This window comes from Ranitomeya variabilis, chromosome 7 (genome assembly GCF_051348905.1).
Source record: "Ranitomeya variabilis isolate aRanVar5 chromosome 7, aRanVar5.hap1, whole genome shotgun sequence".
In the NCBI taxonomy this organism is placed as follows: Eukaryota; Metazoa; Chordata; class Amphibia; order Anura; family Dendrobatidae; genus Ranitomeya; species Ranitomeya variabilis.
This window is the reverse complement of record NC_135238.1, coordinates 3,114,676-3,136,792: the sequence shown is the minus strand read 5'-3', so window position 1 is coordinate 3,136,792 and position 22,117 is coordinate 3,114,676. Positions and strand designations below refer to the sequence as shown.

The window sequence follows — 22,117 nt, the reverse complement described above, 5'->3', positions numbered from 1 at the left end:
GAGAAGATCCACTGCCCAGGAGATTCAAAACAGCGCGGTCTTCGCTATTCGCCGTTTACCGGTGGGCGCGGCCATCTTTCCTGTGGCCGCGCGTGCGCAGATGGAGCGCTCTGCTGCCCGGGGCTTCAGGAAAATGGCCGCCGCGATCTCCATCTGCGCACGCGTGGAATCCCGCGGCCATTTTCCTGAAGCCCCGGGCAGCAGAGCGCACAGGAAAGATGGCCGCGCCCACGCCCATCCGACCTGACCAACTTGAGTGACAGGACAAAACGGCCACTTCACAAAGGTATTTCGGCAGCCTAACGGGGGTGTAAAGGCACCAAAAAGGCAGTAATGTAAAGCCCAGCTCTGCCCCTATTTCACACTATTTTTATCTAATCTTTAAAAAACGGGGTGATAGGTTCCCTTTAAAGGACCACTGTAGCTAAAAAATGGGATTGCCATGTGTTGCTACTCTTTACTTTCGGTTTCACAGCTGCATGCAGGGGGAGGGGGGAATGGTTTAGAATTACACAGAGTTAGCAGGCAGAGAAGTTTATTCACCCACAGGCAGCTGGGGGGAAGAGGGGGGATCAGAAAGCCCACAGCGTGTATCTGTACATAGACCTAATGGATGTAGCAGAGCTCAGTGTGCATGATGATAAAGAATCAAATACATAATATTCCTGACAACTCCCCTTTTGGACTGCGCTATGAAGGCAGGACCTCTTGGTACTCCTCCATGCGCACCTCGGCAGGTTTGCCCTGGTGGGACAACCCGTCGGCATGTCCATGCTCGCTGCCCATTTTGTGTTTGACTGTAAAGTCTTACTGTTGCAGGGCATGGCTCCAGCGCAGCAACCTTCCGTTGGTACCAGACATGGATTGTAGCCAGCACAGAGGGTTGTGGTCGGTCACCACAGTGAAGGTGTGACCGTACAGGTAGGGCTGCAAATGTTGCAGGGCCCAGACCATGGCCAGGCACTCCTTCTTGATGGTGGAATAGGCCACTTCCCTCAGCAGAAGCTTCCGGCTCAGGTACAGCAGAGGGTGCTCTTGGTTCCCCGAGTCAATCTGGCACTGAGGCCAAACTGTACTGTGCAGTGTATATATACAAGACAGGAGGAGTGTTACTGTGCAGTGTATATATACAGGAGGGGTGGTACTGTGCAGTGTATACATACAGGAGGAGTGGTACTGTGCAGTATATATATACAGGAGGAGTGGTACTGTGCGGTGTATATATACCGGATGAGGTTATACAGAGAACCTTTTATTCTTTCTCTCCTGTCTTTTTTTTGTTGCTCAGAAGTTGCAGGTGGAAATGAACTTTTTTCTGTTTTCTCATTAGAATTCTATTATTTCTCCTTTTGGGGTTTTTGATTCCTGGTGTCACTTTTACTCAATAATGGTTGACTACTTTCTCTATAAAATGCACATAATTCCATCGCACGTTATCGTGACATAATCGTCTCCTTCAGGACTTTTACTGATCTGTAATTATATCAAGAAGGAAAAGGAAGCAAAACAAAGTAAAACTATAAATTGACTAAAGTACAAAATGTAGAAACTCTTCTAGAAAATAACTTTCTAGGAGTTTGAGCCCAATGTCAGCCCTAAATACGTCAGTCCGTAGACTCCGCTGTCTGCCATCACTGATGTCAGGTCCCGTACTTGTGAAGCCCATCAGGAGACCTTTGTCTGGGAGAGGCCTTCTCCAGACCCAGGTGAATCAGTCAGGGAGGAGATACAATAGGACTTTATGAGGGGAGGAGGTTATAAGGGACATGTATAGGAGGGAAGCCTTGGAGCAGGTTGTATCAGCCCTCCATCAGGCGAGTGATCTCATCAGCACTTGAGGGCTGTAAACCTGTCTGTAGATATCTCACACACTTCCACGGAGGCTGAGCTGGTTTTTGTGCTTCCCCTGTCTTTTCAACCTGGTGCCTCATTGTTCATCATCTTTCCTCTCCACTGCTCTCCCTGGGCTGTGGAGGGGTCATTTACCTGGACATAGACTTTCCGCACAAGACACTCAGCCTGAAAGTCTACAGTGACCATGAGGCATCATCATATGTGGACACTTTTGCTTCTTGTCTCTACAGGTGAGTAGACAACATAGCAGTGAGAATAATCTTCTAGATAAGTTCTGAAATAACGAGCATGGTCATCTCATAAACCTCCAGTGGTGGAATGATGACTATTTCCATAAACTCATGGGTCCAAAAAGACACACACCTGCCGGAGGGCAAAGGATGTCCTTCTCTCCTTCTCACTCTCCTTGGACGTACACTTTTTACTGTTAATTTTCTGTTCTATCGTTCTACTTCCTTTTTCTTCTCTTTCTTCCTACTCTTCATCTATCTTCTTCATCTTTATCATCATCTTCTTCTTTATCTCCATCTTCTCCATCTTTTTAATTATCTTCTTTGTATTTTCCATCTTCTTTTTTCAGTGTTCAGATATTTTGATACATTTTTCTTTCTTACTTTTCTCCTTCTTCTTACTTTTCGTTTTATTCCTTTTTCTGCTATTCTCCCTTTTTGGTTTTCTCCTTAATTTTTTTTTGTCTTCTTGTATTTTAGTAATGTTTTGTATTACTATTTTCTTTTTTTCTGCTTATTTTTTCCCCTTATGCTTTTTCCTCTTCTACTCTGCTGATTCCTTCTCTTAGACCCTGATTCATCAATGCTAGCATCTTGGATGTGTCTGATGAACAGTGCCAGATTCATGAAGGGGTAGATGCCTGAGCTGCTGCGCCACGCCCCGAGAGACACTACAGAGACTTGAGTATGTTTCTGCTTTACTTTTTGGCACTTTTGCGATGTACATTATGATGAATTTTCCAACTCAGTTCAGTCATGGCCCCCAACTGCAATGGACCTCCCAATTGTTAAATAATTGGTGAAGGTGCCCAAGACGGCCATGAAGATGCCAAAAATCACAGGAGTGGCTCAAGAATTTTGTCACCTTTCAAACAATTTTACACCAGAATTCTAGTAAAAGTTGATGAATCAGGGCCTCTATTTTATTTCTCCGTCTTACTCTTTTCTTTCTTACTCATCTTCCCCTTGTTAGTTTTCTTCTTATTTTCTTTTTTTACCCTTCTTACTAGTTGTTGGTAATCTTTTCTTTTTTACCTTTTCTTTCTTGTGCATACCCTTCATCTTTTCTTTCATATTTTGTTCTTCTCCATCTTATTATTATTATTATTTAACTAAACATAATATTTTCTGTTGTCTTCTCCTTTTTATTATTTTGTATTTTCTTTCCCTTCTTACACTTCATGCCTACTATCTTCTTCCTTGTTTTGTTCTTCACCTTCCTGTTTTTCTGTTTTGAATTTTTCATAATGTTATTTTTTCCTTTCTTCTCCTTTTAATTCCTTTTCTTCTTTCTCATCTTCTTACACCTCTTTTTAGTCTCCTTACTCCTCTTCTTAAACCCCTTTTTTACTTCTCTGGTTCTCACATCTTCTTCTTTCACTTCTTTTTCTTACACCTCTTCTAACTCTTCTTCTATTCTTTTCTTTTTATAGATTTTCTTACTCCTCTCCTTTCATCTCATTTATTTTCTTCTCGCTCTTTTTTCTCGTCGTCTTACTGTTCTTTCTCTTCTTCTTTTTAATATTCTTCTTCTTCTTACACCACTTCAGCTTTTTTGTACACTTCTTACTCTTTTTCTTATAAACAAATGGAAAGCCAGATCTAAAATCGTGCTGCCAGCTCCGACCAGACCATGAAGGAACAGTGAAGGCTATTTGGACTTGTTTTTTATTTGCCAATGTGTTTTGAAGCACACAACACCTATGTGCTCCAAAACGCTTTGACAAATCAAAACCGAGTCCAAATAGCCTTCACTGTTCCTTCATGGTCTGGTTGGAGCTGGCAGCACAATTTTACATCCATTTTCAATTTGGCTACAATTTATCTGCCGTGATGGATCCACGGTAGCCTTCTGCTCTTGCAAACTAAAGCTGGAGTTGTGACTGTCACAACCCCGTATGGGGAGAATAAAGAGTTTTCTGTTTTCCCTCTTTTACACCAGATAAGACCCTGCTTGCCCTTTATTGTCTCCCAGCCTAATTTTATCCGTGCTCTTTTTCTTACACATCTCATTTTGTTTCTTTTCTTTTTTTTATTACAGCTCTTCTTACTACTATTCTTCCTATTCTCCTCCTTACCACGCTTCTTTTTTTCTGTTTTTATGCTTACACCTCTTCTTATTCCTCTTCTTCTTTTGCCTCTTCTTAATTTTCTTCTTCTCATTCTTATCACCTTTCACCTTCTCATTCTTACTCCTCTTCCTTTTCCTCTTCTTCTTATTACACCTCCTTTTACACTTCTTACTGTTTTCCTTCTTTCACCTGTTCATTTATTTCTTTGTCTTCTTCTTTTGTCTTCTTCCTTAATCGTCTTCTTCCTTCGTCTTCTTCCTTCGTCTTCTTCCTTCGTCTTCTTCCTTCGTCTTCTTCCTTAGTCTTCTTCCTTCATCTTCTTCCTTTGTCTTCTTTTTTCGTCTTCTTCCTTCACCTTCTCCCTTCGTCTTCTTCCTTCGTCTTCTTCCTTCATCGTCTTCTTCCTTTGTCTTCTTTCGTCTTCTTCTTTCGTCTTCTTCTTTCGTCTTCTTCCTTCGTCTTCTTCCTTCGTCTTCTTCCTTAGTCTTCTTCCTTCATCTTCTTCCTTTGTCTTCTTTTTTCGTCTTCTTCCTTCACCTTCTCCCTTCGTCTACTTCCTTCGTCTTCTTCCTTCATCGTCTTCTTCTTTCGTCTTCTTCCTTCGTCTTCTTCCTTTGTCTTCTTCTTTCGTCTTCTTCCTTCGTCTTCTTCCTTCGCCTTCTCCCTTAGTCTCCTTCCTTAGTCTTCTTTCTTCGTCGTCTTCTTCCTTCGTCTTCTCCCTCCGTCTTCTCCCTCCGTCTTCTCCCTCCGTCTTCTTCCTTCGACTAGGTTCACATCATCATTAACTCCATTATTTTGTTACAGACCGGAGACCAGAATTGTTGCTCTGGACAGTTCTGTCACATGATGGACACCAGCGATTTGTCAGGTTTCCATCATTGTATCGGCCATTTTACCAAATCAATAGGGCAAAATGCTGCACGATATATAAAATGATAAATTCTGAGGCGGATTCCTCTAAAAGAGGCTGTAACACAGAACCTCACCCCACCCGACTTCTCCTTACTCTTATCTTGGCCCTGGATATGGAGGCCATGGTAATAAAATGTCTTGTCGTGAGCTGAACAAAAACCACTTTATGGGGCAGCTATACACCGGCTGAGCACTTTGGGGTGAGCTAACATTTTCTGTATTCTGTGACACTTGGAGTGTTTTTATTTTGCTTCTCATCACATTTATGATATCTTAGGATCATGAATCTGTGGTGAATCCTTTGCGTCATCTCATGGTGACGTGCACGTTTTAGACGGCGTCAGTCAGCGTCACACACGGGGCAGATCTAATCTTGTCTAATATGCAGATTCAGCACCAGGGGATGATTTGGTGACAGCTTTTTACTCCCATTATCTAATCCATGCAAAAAAAATTACAAATAAGAAATCCGGCTCTAAGCGTTGCTCTTGCAAAACCAAAACTGACGGCGGCCCATTATGGGCAGGTGATCGGAGCAGCCTGCAGAATCAATATGTTTTGGAGTGAGCTTTTACTATCCAACAAATTTTGCACAATTATTTTACACAGTATGGATTTTGCTGAATTTGGCACAAAATTAAAATTAGAAGTTGTAAGTGGAGAGACAGACATTAGCGGTCCGACTTTCCGAGGAGAAGAGATTTGTTCTGGCTGAAGGAAAAGAGCCGACCAGATGATATGAACGTCGTGGGGTTAAACCTGGTGGATGCTGTTTGTAAATCACCTTCATAACAATGTATCTTTATGGCTCTCTGCATAAATGAGTACACCCCTTGTGAAAAGATTAATCCTATATCTCACTTGACACAATAACAATTTCCACTTTTTGACAATTCTTGGTTTCACAGATCATTTTCTCCATAACTTGACAGTGAGGTTATAATATAACTGTCATGGGTTTACCTCGACATAGAGGAGCCAGAATACCGCAGCATCTGATTTCTCCTACTCCTGCACTGGTTAGAAGCACTTCACCTTCTTATTAAATGGTGTAAGTATCTTTTAGCAGTGCAGGGGTTAGTTTGCTCAGTTGCGAGCTCCTGGAAGCTTTCCTGCATTAATGCTCTCAGCTGTGCACTGTTAGCCACTCCTATCTCCTATATAATCTGGGTCCTGGCTAGCACTCATTGTCAGAGCTAGCTTCATTCTGCATGGTTGGAGGTTGTTGGTTATTATTGGAGAAGGTGTTTGGTGATTTATCTGTGGCTGTTGATAGATTTTGAGTGTGTGTTGGTTCCCTTTCTTCTCCTACTTTGATTTAACCCCATCCTCCTCTCCTCGATTCAGTCCTTGGTATATGTGTGAGTATATTTGTATGTTTGGTACTTTTTGTTATCCCTGTTCGTATTACCTTGTTAGTCTGGTTGGTGTACTATGGAACACTACTACTCCCCTCTTCCCTGGGTGAGGGAAGGGTACAGACTGAGGGCAGATTCAGGAGCTCTGACAAGGTACGTGACCCCGGCGTCTTCACCATCAGAAGTAATCCAGGCAACAGGGCGAGCTAGGGCACCCCTAGCGTTGGGGACAGGGAAAGTGCCCCTAGTCCCGGTACACCAAACAACACAGCAGAGACAATAACTCTTCAGTTTTACTTAAATTAGTTGAAGGAGAAATGAGTACACCCCCATGAATAAATCCTCCATCTAGTATTGTGTGTGACCTCCATGATGTGTAAGGAGGCATGGAGTCTTCTAGGCCTTAAATTGGCATGATTGGCAGTAATAATGTTCCGTCTGTGGCTGATAGTATCGATGCTCCCCCATGATTGGCAGTAATAATGTTCCGTCTGTGGCTGATAGTATCAATGCTCCACCGATGATTGGCAGTAATAATATCCCATCTAGGGCTGATATTACCAATGCTCCCTCACAATTAGAAGTAATATTGTTTCATCGGTGACTGATATTATTGATGCTATCCCGTGATTGCCAGTAATAATGCTCCATCTGTGGCTGAAAGTATTGATGCTCCCCCATGATTATCAGTAAGAATGCTCTGTCTATGGCTGATAACATCGATGCTTCCCCATGATGATCAGTAATAATTCCCCATCTGTTGCTGATAATATCAATGCGTCCCCATTATTGGCAGTAATAATGCTCCATCTACGGCTGATATTACCGATTCTCCCTGTCACAAAAAGGGGGGTGACCTTTAGCCAGCACACGGCTATCACATGTGCAGGGGGCTTATCTTAGTTATCCCACCACTGCTAACATGTGATGAAAACACAACCAAGGCTATTGAGCTATTAATTTACCGCAGGGACTTATTTTAGTTATCCCACTGCTGCTACAATATGTCACGAACTGCAGGGATTTTTGTATATCCCACTTTCCAGTTCCGCTTCGGAACTTGCAGCTCTCCAGCGCCCCCCTTACCCTCAGGTCAGTCAGGGAACTACACCTAGTAGTCACCGGATGGGCCGCTTCACTGTGGACTGGCTACCAGGCACGCTGCAGCGAGGGAATTATAAATGCTCAGGCCACAGCCAGACAACAGCTTATAAAACCCGTTCCGTCGCTGCCAGCTTTACCCACCAAGCCCAGAACACACTTTACCGCACTGAGCTCCGATTCCTCAATAGAGGGGTCCGAAGCCAACTCAAATTAGTAGCGTAATTAACTTCAGAGAAAGCACAGTCGTGTAGAGCAGGGAGAGACAGCTAGTAAATTATATATTTTACTCCATAAAAAATTAGGCAGTGTTTACAAAAGGTATATAAAGATTTTAAAATATGAGACAAAGTATGTACAAAGCAATTACAAAGAAAACAGGTATTAAAACAGAAAATGAACACTCACATGTTGCTTAGATCATTCCAGGCTAACCATGCTGGTGGGAGGAGCCAGACATCACAATGCATCAGAGGGTCTTGGTGCAACAGCTTCTCAGGTAAAACTCTGAAGGCTGGGCTGACTGGCAGTAACTTATACTTGCAGGTTGTGACATCACTAAATGGGGTTGTTACCATCGCCCTCCCCTTTTCTCAGAGTTACAGAATTGCTAGCAACACTTATCCTTATCCTAACTTGCCTGGAGAACCTAGCAGAGTAACGGCACACACATCATTCATCTTATATTGAAATTAGCTTTCTAATGATACCACACTCGGACTAGCTATTCCACACGGTTCAGGAGAAATCCATTTCTCTGGTTCTTTTGGAGCTAGAGTTTAGCAAAAGGCACTGTAGCGAAGCTCTATCAAAGCACGTTCCGAATATGTATCTGTCATATGTCTATCTATGATTGGGCCTGAGATATGCCTTTTTTACTGTCTCTCATATATACAAAGGAAAAGCACATGCTTTTTGGGACAAAGCCTGCTCCTGCACCTCACGTTCCTCCTCTATACACAGCCTCCTCCTGCACCTCATGCTCCTCCTTTATACACAGCCTCCTCCTGCACCTCATGCTCCTCCTTTATACACAGCCTCCCCCTGCACCTCACGCTCCTCTTTTATACGCAGCCTCCTCCTAAACCTCATGCTCCTCCTTTATACGCAGCCTCACTCCTGCACCTCACGCTCCTCCTTTATACGCAGCCTCCTCCTGCACCTCACGCTCCTCCTTTATACACAGCCTCACTCCTGCACCTCACGCTCCTCCTTTATACACAGCCTCCTCCTGCACCTCACGCTCCTCTTTTATATGCAGCCTCCTCCTGCACCTCACGCTCCTCCTTTATACACAGCCTCCTCCTGCACCTCACGCTCCTCCTTTATACACAGCCTCCTACTGCACCTCACGCTCCTCCTTTATACGCAGCCTCCTCCTGCACCTCACACTCCTCCTTTATACGCAGCCTCCTCCTGCACCTCACGCTCCTCCTTTATATGCAGCCTCCTCCTGCACCTCACGCTCCTCCTTTATACGCAGCCTCCTCCTGCACCTCACGCTCCTCCTTTATACGCAGCCTCCTCCTGCACCTCACGCTCCTCCTTTATACGCAGCCTCCTCCTGCACCTCACGCTCCTCCTTTATACGCAGCCTCCTCCTGCACCTCACGCTCCTCCTTTATACGCAGCCTCCTCCTGCACCTCACGCTCCTCCTTTATACACAGCCTCACTCCTGCACCTCACGCTCCTCCTTTATACACAGCCTCCTCCTGCACCTCACGCTCCTCTTTTATACGCAGCCTCCTCCTGCACCTCACGCTCCTCCTTTATACACAGCCTCCTCCTGCACCTCACGCTCCTCCTTTATACACAGCCTCCTCCTGCACCTCACGCTCCTCCTTTATACGCAGCCTCCTCCTGCACCTCACGCTCCTCCTTTATACACAGCCTCACTCCTGCACCTCACGCTCCTCCTTTATACACAGCCTCACTCCTGCACCTCACGCTCCTCCTTTATACGCAGCCTCACTCCTGCACCTCACGCTCCTCCTTTATACGCAGCCTCCTCCTGCACCTCACGCTCCTCCTTTATACACAGCCTCCTCCTGCACCTCACGCTCCTCCTTTATACACAGCCTCCTCCTGCACCTCACGCTCCTCCTTTATACGCAGCCTCCTCCTGCAGCTCACGCTCCTCCTTTATACGCAGCCTCCTCCTGCACCTCACGCTCCTCTATACACAGCCTCCTCCTGCACCTCATGCTCCTCCTTTATACGCAGCCTCCTCCTGCACCTCACGCTCCTCCTTTATACACAGCCTCCTCCTGCACCTCACGCTCCTCCTCTATACACAGCCTCCTCCTGCACCTCACGCTCCTCTTTTATACGCAGCCTCCTCCTGCACCTCACGCTCCTCCTTTATACACAGCCTCCTCCTGCACCTCACGCTCCTCCTTTATACACAGCCTCCTCCTGCACCTCATGCTCCTCCTTTATACGCAGCCTCCTCCTGCACCTCACGCTCCTCCTTTATACGCAGCCTCCTCCTGCACCTCACACTCCTCCTTTATACGCAGCCTCCTCCTGCACCTCACGCTCCTCCTTTATACGCAGCCTCCTCCTGCACCTCACGCTCCTCCTTTATACGCAGCCTCACTCCTGCACCTCACGCTCCTCCTTTATACACAGCCTCCTCCTGCACCTCACGCTCCTCTTTTATACGCAGCCTCCTCCTGCACCTCACGCTCCTCCTTTATACGCAGCCTCCTCCTGCACCTCACGCTCCTCTTTTATACGCAGCCTCCTCCTGCACCTCACGCTCCTCCTTTATACGCAGCCTCCTCCTGCACCTCACGCTCCTCCTTTATACGCAGCCTCCTCCTGCACCTCACGCTCCTCCTTTATACACAGCCTCCTCCTGCACCTCATGCTCCTCCTTTATACACAGCCTCCTCCTGCACCTCACGCTCCTCCTTTATACGCAGCCTCCTACTGCACCTCATGCTCCTCCTTTATACGCAGCCTCCTCCTGCACCTCACGCTCCTCTATACGCAGCCTCCTCCTGCACCTCACGCTCCTCCTCTATACACAGCCTAATCCTGCACCTCACGCTCCTCCTTTATACGCAGCCTCCTCCTGCACCTCACGCTCCTTCTTTATACACAGCATTTTTCTGCAGCACAGCTTTTCTCCTTTATAGTCACCTCCTTCGGCAGCACCTCACACTCCTTTTCCATATACAATTGGAAACACTTGATCCCGAGAGAAATTACACCAATTGAATAAAGCGTATCGTATACATGGCTGACTTCTTCTGCAGCACCGCACTTTTCTCCTTTAGACCTCGTTCACACGTTGTTTGGTCAGTATTGTTACCTCAGTATTTCTAAGCTAAAACTTGGAGTAAAACAACCAGAGGAAGAGTACATTAGAAGCATGTCACCAAATCCTGAGGTAAAATACTGACCAAGTACTGACCGTGTGAATGTGGCCTTATACACAGCCTCCACCTGCAGCGCCTCACTCTCCTCTATACACCGCCTCAGACTGCAGCAGCACCGCACTTCCCTCATTTTCCCCCTCACTTCTCTCATTTTCCCCCTCACATCTCTATCATGAGGCGTCTCCCTTTCCCTTGACATCATACCTCACAGGAGCAACTCCATTCTAGACAGGACAGAGCTAGATGTGGCCTGTGCATGCTATGCGGAGTGGGTGTGGCTATGTGGAGTGGGCGTGGCTTGATACATGCACACACTCAGCTTTATAGATATATAGATTTTTGCAGAATTCAGTGACACTTGCTCGTACAAGTCTCGTGCAATGTGAGACTTCGCGATTTCCCAGGATTTAAATTCATTACAATTGTAAACTTTTGCACAATTGTTGGAGCAATCTCACTCTGATAGCTCGGCAGGTGTAAAACTGAGGAATGATCGCTTGAATAAAGATCTGACAATCGTATTCTCCCATGAGATATCTTGATATTTTTGCCACATATAATGACGTCTCCACTAAAACTGATAAATGTCCGATATTCTACAGTAAAATTTGCCAGAAATGACAGCAGATCCTTAACTAGCAGCCATAGTTGGGAGCGCCAATATTAATGGTGAGTCTGATCCGCTTGTCTTCTCGCCAAATTCTCAGCCGCTTTTCTGAATAGTTTCAAAACGTTTGTAGTGACTAAAATTAATTTGAACTAAAATGAAGGAGCGTCTTCCTGCAGATTAGTCCTAGTGTGGCCCCATCAGCTCGGTGTCTCAGCGGTGCAGGGTGGGGTGTCGGGCAGGTGACGGCACCCCGGGGATGACTGAGCAGTGACTCACTGACACGGTGGAGCTCCAGTAACTGGTAATGTCAGTCCCGATAGACACAACATTCAGTGGGATTACAGCGGCCTCAATGATCTCATCCACTCCGGCCCGTAGGAAGGTCGTTATTTCTGATCACCGATATTACACCCGTTCTTTCTTTTGCAGATTTCCAGTCTGCGCTGAGCTATGCAGGTAAGTGCCCCTCTTATACTCCTTCCGCCTCAATATTACGTGACCCCTGTGTTAGGTGACAGGTTGATGGTTATCTGCAGGTTGTGGAAAGCCCATGACGTCGGATCGCATCGTGGGTGGACAGGACGCCTTCTATGGGGAGTGGCCCTGGCAGATAAGCCTGAGGAAGAACGGTATGCACATCTGTGGCGGAGTCATGATTGACTCCCAGTGGGTGCTGAGCGCGGCTCACTGCTTCATCCGGTAAGAGGCCGCCATATTGGGGGCTTAGAGTGATAGCTGTACTCTGCGTAATGATGATTCCCATATATGCTCCACACTCACTCCACATTCTTCCTCTTTCCATACCAGGCCCTTCACAACCTCAGATTACAAGGTGAACCTCGGAGCATACCAGCTGTCTATACCGACCGGCGTCATGTCGGAAGTCAGCGCCATTTATATTCATCCAATATACGAGCGTGCGGGCTCCAGTGGGGACATCGCCCTGATAAAGCTTACGAATCCGGTGTCATACACAGACTATGTGATGCCCATCTGTGTCCCTGACCAAGATGTCCAGTTTCCCAGCGACCTGATCTGCTTTGTGACTGGCTGGGGATCCATCAAATCTGGAGGTAACAATGAGTAATGGAGTCCACAAGTATCAGAGTGGTTAGATTTGGGCAATCTGCTTCCATTTCCAGAGGACTGTGTGATCCGAATCTTGTGCCTGGATCTTCATATGAAGAAGTTCATGAGTGATTCTGTCTGGGGCTCTGAGCTCCTCTTATAACAGCTGGACACCAAGGAACCGAGACAAGAATGAAGGAACGAGAGTGAACTCTAGATTCAGGAAACCTAGACCGCACTTCAGTGAAAACCTTCTTTAATACACAAGATATGTCATTTCAGCCACACGGCCTATTTATAGCAAGGAATATGAACTTTACATCTTGTGAAGACAAAAGCAATAGTGATGAGCGAGTGTGCTCCTTACTCAAGTTTTCTGAGCATGCTCGGGTGGTCTCCAAGTATCTTGGGCGGTCTGTTAGATTATGTTTGTGTCCCCATCCCCACAGCTGCATGATTTGTGGCTGCTAGACAGCATGAATACATGTGGAGATTCCCTAACAAACAGGCAATCCCTGCATGTGCTCAGGTTGTCTTATAGCCGCAAATCATGCAGCTGCGGGGACACAAACAATCTACGAGACCGCCCAAGATACTTGAAGACCACCCGAGCATGGTCGGAAATCCCGAGTAACGAGCACACTCGCACATCACTAGAAAAACAAGTAAATCCAAAGTCAGATCGACTTTTCCCAGGAAGAAGACTTTTCTTCTGTTTCATCTCGTCTTCTAAATCACTCCAGATCCTGTTCACCCTCAGATCACAAGGAAAATCTCTTCATACCAGCTGGGAAGAACTGCTCACTAAGAAGGGTAAGATGGGAGAAATAAAAGAAAAAGAAGAGGTGGAACATGAGAAAGAAGGAAAAGAAGAGCAAGAGGAAGAAGTGGAGGAAACCGAGAAAGACGGTGAAGAGAAGCAAAAGGAAGACGTGCAGAAAGTAAGGGAACCATAGAGAAGAAGAGCAATCAGAAAAAGAAGAGAAAGAAGGAAAGGGAAGATGATGAAGAACCAGTGGAAGAAGAGGGAACTGAGAAAAGAGAAGAAGAGAAGGAACATGAGAAAAGAAAAGTAAGAGGGAGAAGAGGAAAAGAAGGAAGATGATGAAGAGCAAGAGTAAGAAGAGAAGAAAAATGAAGAAGAGGAAGAAGAGGAGGAAAATGAAAAAGGGGAAGGGCAAGAGGAAGAAAAGGAAAAAGAAGGAAAAGGAAGATGTTGAAGAACAAGAGGAAGAAGAGAAGGAGAATGAGAAAGAAGGAGAAGAAGAGAAGGAAAATGAGAGAAGAAAAGCAAGCGGAAGAAGAGGAAAAGAAGGAAAAGGAGGAAGATGATGAAGAGCAAGAGTAAGAAGAAGAGGAAAATGAGAAAGACAGTGAAGATAAGCAAAAGGAAGAAGTGCAGAAGGCAGGGGAAACAAAGAGAAGAATCGGAAAAAGACGAGAAAGAAGGAAATGGAAGATGATGAAGAACAAGAGGAAGAAGAGGACCAAAATGAGAAAGAAGGAGCAGAAGAGAAGGAAAAAGAGAAGAAAAGCATGAGGAAAAGAAGGAAAAGGAAGATGATGAAGAGCAAGAGTAAGAAGAGAAGGAAAATGAGGAAGAGGAAGAAGAGGAGGAAAAAGAAAGAGAATGGCAAAAGGAGGAAGATGAAAAAGAACAAAAAGGAAGATGAAGAAGAGAAAAAGGGAGAAGAAAAGAAAAATGGGAAAGAATGAGAAGAGGAAAAAGAGAAGAGAAGGAGAAAGGAAGAAGAAGAAAAAGAAGTAAAAAGGAGAAGAACAAGAGCAAGAGCAAGAAGAGGAAAATGAGGAGGAAGAAGAGAAGAAAAATGAGAGAGGAATGAGAGGAAAACGAAAGGAAAGGAAGATGAGCATGAGATGGAAAATGAGAAACAAGAAGTGCAAGAGGAAGAAGGGGAAAAAGAAGGAAAAGGAAGATGAAGTAGTACATGAGGAAAGAGAACAAAAAGGAAAAATAAGATGAAGTAGAGTGCAAGAAGTATAGGAAAGTGAGAAAGATGGTGATGAAGAGCAAGAGGAAGAAGAGGAGAAAGGAGGAAATAAGAATGAAAGAGATGCAAGAGAGAAAAGATGGTGAAAAAGAAGGAAAAGGAAGGTGAGGAAAACATAGTAGATAGAAAAGAGGAGGAGGAAGAAAAAGGGGAAGGTAAAGAAGTTGAGAAAGAAAAGGTAGAAGAGGGGGAAGAAGAAGAAGTAGTAGAAGAAGAAGAAGAGGAGGAATAAGAAGAGAAGTAAGAGGAAGCATACCCAATAAATGTGGGAGGCAGATGATTAGTTAATAGCTTCCATTTTGCATTCCTCTTTTACCGTCTTCCCATCACTCCTCTTCAGTAACGATCTGAGTCTTTTTGTGTTTAGAAGAGTATGGATCTTCAGTCTGGTGACTCCTATCAATGGGAAGGTTCTGCTCAATTTGGCCAAAAATCCACGGACATGTTTTGCTTTCAGTTTTCTGGATTCTCTAACCAAAGAGCAAAGGTCTGGGCACATCTCTGTCTAGCCCCCATGTTGTCCGCACAGTCCAGCAGTATCTCTGCTTGGGAATATTAGAACTGCAGCTCATTGTCCGTAGTCGTTATCACCACGGAGTCTTCTTGTCAGGTGTTTATCTTTTGCCCTTCTGTCCTACAATTACTAGGGCTCAGTTACCATGTAGCTCGGATTGCTGATCATCTGAAGAATAACCAAAATAATGTGTTGTTTTGTTTTTTTTCTAGTGAGTCTACCGTCACCTCAGACGCTACAGAAGGTCCAGCTCCCCATTATCGACCGTGCGGAGTGTGACGCCATGTACCACATCAATAACCCCACTATAACCGCCAACACCACCTTAATACAGTGGGACATGATCTGTGCAGGATACAAGGATGGTGAGAAGGACGCCTGCCAGGTAACAAGACATCCTCAAGACCAAGCGCTCAACACTGTGTATAACACGTAGACATGCCGGCAAGGCCACCAGCAGGGTCCAGTTCAGTCAAAGTGAGGTCTTAGGCAAAAGATAGAAGTGTGACCCCCACTGGTAACATATCGCACCACCACTCAGAAACCTTTGAGCGCCACCGACAATACTGAAGTGATCTGGCGCTCGTGTGCCGCCTCCTCACACCGACTGATGGAGAATGACCGCTAATGGATCAGTCTGTCCCCATACATGTCACATCAGCAGCACAGGGCGATGGTCCTGGTTCATTAGGACTGGCGTTGTGCAGGCCAGTGAAACTGATCAGGGAGAAGATGAACCCAATTTATTTAAAGGTGGACATCACTGAGTAGATGAGGAACCTTACCTGTGGCGTGCGCCGGCGGCAGAGATCTGCTCAGTCCTGCACCGGAGGAGTAAGAACTGCCAGTAAAGTAGCACTACGCTCATGTCGCTCCCCGCCCGTGCTCTGCCCAGGACTGGTGTGAAAACGCCAAAAGTCACAATATTGTACCACAACTTCTGAGCTGCGCAATCATTGTGGGACTCATTAAGGAGATTTACACGGGGATTGTGCAGTAAACACCTGAATACATCGGCCCAACAATATCGGTTCTGCTATAAACAATCCAATCACCCGATCAATGAGCCGCATCTTGCTGGTTCGTCGGGGAATTGTGTCATTTTTACACTGACGAGCACTCGTATAAGTGTGGGTGATAAACACACACTGAATGTGCCACGCACATCAACATAAAGCACACACTGTATGCTACACACAACATATAGCACACACTGTATGCTACACACATCAACATATAGCGCACACTGTATGCTGCACACATCAACATATAGCACACACTGTATGTTACACACAACATATAGCACACACTGTATGCTACACACATCAACATATAGCGCACACTGTATGCTGCACACATCAACATATAGCGCACACTGTATGCTGCACACATCAACATATAGCACACACTGTATGCTACACACAACATATAGCACACACTGTATGCTACACACATCAACATATAGCACACACTGTATGCTGCACACATCAACATATAGCACACACTGTATGCTACACACATCAACATATAGTACACACTGTATGCTACACACATCAGCATATAGCACACACTGTATGCTGCACACATCGGCATATAGCACACACTGTATGCTACACACATCAGCATATAGCACACACTGTATGCTGCACACATCAGCATATAGCACACACTGTATGCTACACACATCAGCATATAGCACACACTGTATGCCACGCACATCAGCATATAGCACACACTGTATGCTACGCACATCAGCATATAGCACACACTGTATGATACGCACATCAGCATATAGCACACACTGTATGCTACGCACATCAGCATATAGCACACACTGTATGCTACACACCAGCATATAGCACACACTGTATGCTACACACATCAGTATATAAGACACACACTGTATGCTACATACATCAGTATATAAGACACACACTTTATGCTACAAACATCAGTATATAAGACACACACTGTATGCTACACACATCAGTATATAAGACACACACTGTATGCTACAAACATCAGTATATAAGACACACACTGTATGCTACACACATCAGTATATAAGACACACACTGTATGCTATACACTTCAGTATATAAGACACACACTGTATGCTACACACATCAGCATATAGCACACACTGTATGCTACACACATCAGCATATAGCACACACTGTATGCTACACACTTCAGCATAGAGCACACACTGTATGCTACACACATCAGCATATAGCACACACTGTATGCTACACACATCAGCATATAACACTGTATGCTACACACATCAGTATATACTGTAAGACACACACTGAATGCTATACACTTCAGTATATAAGACACACACTGTATTCTACACACATCAACATATAGCACACACTGTATGCTACACATATCAGCATATAGCACACACTGTATGCTACACACATCAGCATATAGCACACACTGTATGCTACACACATCAGCATATAGCACACACTGTATGCTACACACATCAGCATATAGCACACACTGTATGCTACACACATCAGCATATAGCACACTGTATGCTACACACATCAGCATATAGCACACACTGTATGCTGCACACCTCGGCATATAGCACACACTGTATGCTACACACATCAGCATATAGCACACACTGTATGCCACGCACATCAGCATATAGCACACACTGTATGCTGCACACATCGGCATATAGCACACACTGTATGCTACACACATCAGCATATAGCACACACTGTATGCTACGCACATCAGCATATAGCACACACTGTATGCTACGCACATCAGCATATAGCACACACTGTATGCTACACACATCAGCATATAGCACACACTGTATGCTGCACACATCAGCATATAGCACACTGTGTGCTACACACATCAATAAATATCACACACTGTATGCTACACACATCAGTATATAAGACACACACATCAGTATATAAGACTCACACTGTATGCTACACACATCAGTATATAAGACACACACTGTATGCTACACACATCAGTATATAAGACACACACTGTATGCTACACACATCAGTATATAAGACACACACTGTATGCTACACACATCAGTATATAAGACACACACTGTATGCTACACACATCAGTATATAAGACACACACTGTATGCTACACACATCAGTATATAAGACACACACTGTATGCTACACACATCAGTATATAAGACACACACTGTATGCTACACACATCAGTATATAAGACACACACTGTATGCTACACACATCAGTATATAAGACACACACTGTATGCTACACACATCAGTATATAAGACACACACTGTATGCTACACACATTAGTATATAAGACACACACTGTATGCTACACACATCAGTATATAAGACACACACTGTATGCTACACACATCAGTATATAAGACACACACTGTATGCTACACACATTAGTATATAAGACACACACTGTATGCTACACACACACTCTGAGTTGTTATTTATTTCACTTACTTATATAGTACAATCAGTTCTAGTGTTTTCCAGAGATTATCATGTTACACGTACTTGTATATACACATAGCGCTCACACACACGCAGAGCAGAAGAATCCCTTCAGAATGTTCCAAGAGAAGAACTTCTCGGTGTTCCTCCTGAAGATAATGACGATGTAGAGAACTATTCAGAATCTTGGAAGAGAAGCAGCTTTCTATGTACCTGCAGAAGAAGAGAAATGTAAGTATGTGACTAAAGAAGCAGGAGATGAGGAGACAGTGAGCACCCATACCGCTGAAGAACCGCCACCGGGCTCTCACGCAGGACAACTATGAAGATGCGCATCAAAAGAGTGCTTTACCCACAAAGATAACCCCAGTAAGAGATCAGAAACCTCCTGAAAGGAGAAAAAGAAGCGCTGTGGTGAAGAAAAGGAGTGGAGTGGTTGTGGTGGACTCATTACTGAGAGGAACAGAAGCCCCTATCTGCTGACCGGACATCACCTCATGAAGTGTGCTGTCCTCCAGGTGCCCAAATCAAAGATGTGTCTGATAGGGTATCAAGACTCTTCAGTGCTACAGACAACTACACATGTCTGCTAATACACGTAGGAACAAATGACCCAGCAAGAAAGGACCTAGAAACTATATGCAGAGACTAAGAAGACCTAGGCCGGAAAGTGAAGGAACTGGGAGCGCAGGTCGTCTTCTCATCCATCCTCCCAGTGGATGGACATGGACCAAGGAGATTGATCAGGATTCTACAGGTGAACGACTGGCTACATCGATGGTGCCGCGAGCAATGTTTTGGATTTCTTGACCATGGAGTGAATTACCTGTATGATGGACTCCTTGCTAGAGATGAGTTGCAGCTTACAAATACAGGAAAACACATACACTGTGTGCAGAATTATTAGGCAAGTTGTATTTTAGAGGATTATTTTTATTATTGATCAACAACTATGTTCTCAATCAACCCAAAAGACTCATAAATATCAAAGCTTAATATTTTTGGAAGTTGGAGTGGGGTTCTTTAGATTTGGCTATCTTAGGAGGATATGTTTGTGCAGGTAACCATTACTGTGCAGAATTATTAGGCAACTTAATAAAAACCAAATATATTCCCATCTCACTTGTTTATTTTCACCAGGTAAACCAATATAACTGCACAAAATTTAGAAATAAACATTTCTGACATGCAAAAAACAAACCCCCCAAAATGAGTGACCGATATAGCCACCTTTCTTTATGATGACACTCGGCAGCCTCCATCCATAGATTCTGTCAGTTGCTTGATCTGTTTACCACCAACATTGCGTGCAGCAGCCACCACAGCCTCCAGACACTGCTCCGAGAGGTGGACTGTTCTCCCTCCCTGTAGATCTCACATTTTATGAGGGACCACAGGTTCTCTATGGGGTTCAGATCAGGTGAACAAGGGGGCCATGTCATTATTTTTTCTTCTTTGAGACATTTCCTGGCCAGCCACGCTGTGGAGTAGTTGGAGGCATGTGATGGAGCATTGTCCTGCAGGAAAATCATGTTCTTCTTGAACGATACCGACTTCTTCCTGTACCACTGCTTGAAGAAGTTGTCTTCCAGAAACTGGCAGTAGGTCTGGGAGTTGAGCTTCACTCCATCCTCAACCCGAAAAGGTCCCACAAGTCCATCTTTGATGATACCAGCCCATACCAGTACCCCACCTCCACCTTGTGGCGTCTGAGTCGGAGTGGAGCTCTCTGCCCTTTACTGATTCAGCCTCTGGCCCATCCATCTGGCCCATCAAGAGTCACTCTCATTTCATCAGTCCATAAAACCTTTGAAAAGTCAGTCTTAAGATATTTCTTGGCCCAGTCTTGACGTTTTATCTTATGTTTCAAAGGTGGTCGTTTTTCAGCCTTCCTTACCTTGGCCATGTCCCTGAGTATCGCACACCTTGTGCTTTTTGTTACTCCAGTAACGTTGCAGCTCTGAAATATGGCAAAACTGGTGGCAAATGGCATCTTGGCAGCTTCACGCTTAATGTTCCTCAATTCATGGCCAGTTATTTTGCGCCTTTTTTGCCCAACATGCTTCTTGCGACCCTGTTGGCTATGTGCCATGAAATGCTTGATTGTTCGGTGATCACTAGTGTTGAGCATTCCGATACCGCAAGTATCGGGTATCGGCCGATACTTGCGGGTATCGGAATTCCGATACCGAGATCCGATACTTTTGTGGTATCGGGTATCGGTATCGAAACAACATTAATGTAAAAATGTGTAAAAGAGAGAATTAAAATAAAAAATATTGCTATACTCACCTCTCCGACGCAGCCTGCACCTTACCGAGGGAAGCGGCAGCGTTCTTTGTTTAAAATTCGCGCTTTTCTTTCCTTACGTGAAGTCCCGGCTTGTGATTGGTCGCATGCCGCCCATGTGGCGGCGACGCAACCAATCACAGCAAGCCGTGACGTAATTTCAGGTAATTCAGTATTTTAAAATTACGCTCCGGCTTTGTGATTGGTTGCGTCGCAGTCACATGGGCCACGCAACCAATCACAGCAAGCCGTGACGTAATTTCAGGTCCTTAAGGATTTTAAAATTACGTCCCGGCTTTGTGATTGGTTGCGTCGCAGTCACATGGGCGCCGCAACCAATCACAAGCCGTGACGTCACGGGAGGCTGGACACGCGCGCATTTTAAAATGGGCGCGTGTCCAGCCTCCCGTGACGTCCCGGCTTGTGATTGGTTGCGGCGCGGTCAACCAATCACAAGTGTGTACCAAGCTCACAATCAAGACCTGAGCCTCGCAATACATCAAAAAGTGCCAAGCTAAGCCAAACTACAGGGTTGAAAACATCATACTTCTGTATACATATAAATAAGTGTACAATTTGGACACGCGCGCATTTTAAAACGCATTTTAAAATGCGCGCGTGTCCAGCCTCCCGGCTTGTGATTGGTTGACCGCGCCGCAACCAATCACAAGCCGGGACATCACGGGAGGCTGGACACGCGCCCATTTTAAAATGCGCGCGTGTCCAGCCTCCCGTGACGTCACGGCTTGTGATTGGTTGCGGCGCCCATGTGACTGCGACGCAACCAATCACAAAGCCGGAGCGTAATTTTAAAATACTGAATGACCTGAAATTACGTCACGGCTTGCTGTGATTGGTTGCGTCGCCGCCACATGGGCGGCATGCGACCAATCACAAGCCGGGACTTCACGTAAGGAAAGAAAAGCGCGAATTTTAAACAAAGAACGCTGCCGCTTCCCTCGGTAAGGTGCAGGCTGCGTCGGAGAGGTGAGTATAGCAATATTTTTTATTTTAATTCTTTCTTTTACACATTAATATGGATCCCAGGGCCTGAAGGAGAGTTTCCTCTCCTTCAGACCCTGAGAACCATCAGGAATACCGTCCGATACTTGAGTCCCATTGACTTGTATTGGTATCGGGTACCGGTATCGGATTGGATCCGATACTTTGCCGGTATCGGCCGATACTTTCCGATACCGATACTTTCAAGTATCGGACGGTATCG

The 22,117-nt window shown here is 45.1% G+C and overlaps 1 protein-coding gene across 3 annotated transcripts in view; it reads left to right on the top strand.

The window, feature by feature from the left end:
* Nucleotides 1-22,117, top strand: part of LOC143785027 (serine protease 27-like) — a 29,513-nt gene that overhangs the window by 2,489 nt on the left and 4,907 nt on the right. The window contains exons 1-5 of one of the 3 annotated variants that reach the window (XM_077273673.1): nucleotides 1,653-2,084; nucleotides 11,954-11,980; nucleotides 12,061-12,223; nucleotides 12,332-12,597; nucleotides 15,331-15,503. In XM_077273673.1, the coding sequence (XP_077129788.1) occupies nucleotides 2,039-2,084; nucleotides 11,954-11,980; nucleotides 12,061-12,223; nucleotides 12,332-12,597; nucleotides 15,331-15,503 (675 nt within the window). In that variant the 5' untranslated portion in view covers nucleotides 1,653-2,038. Of the gene's footprint in view, nucleotides 1-1,652; nucleotides 2,085-7,335; nucleotides 8,027-11,953; nucleotides 11,981-12,060; nucleotides 12,224-12,331; nucleotides 12,598-15,330; nucleotides 15,504-22,117 lie in introns of those variants that run through there. The other 2 variants (XM_077273672.1, XM_077273674.1) reach the window with 2 other exon arrangements.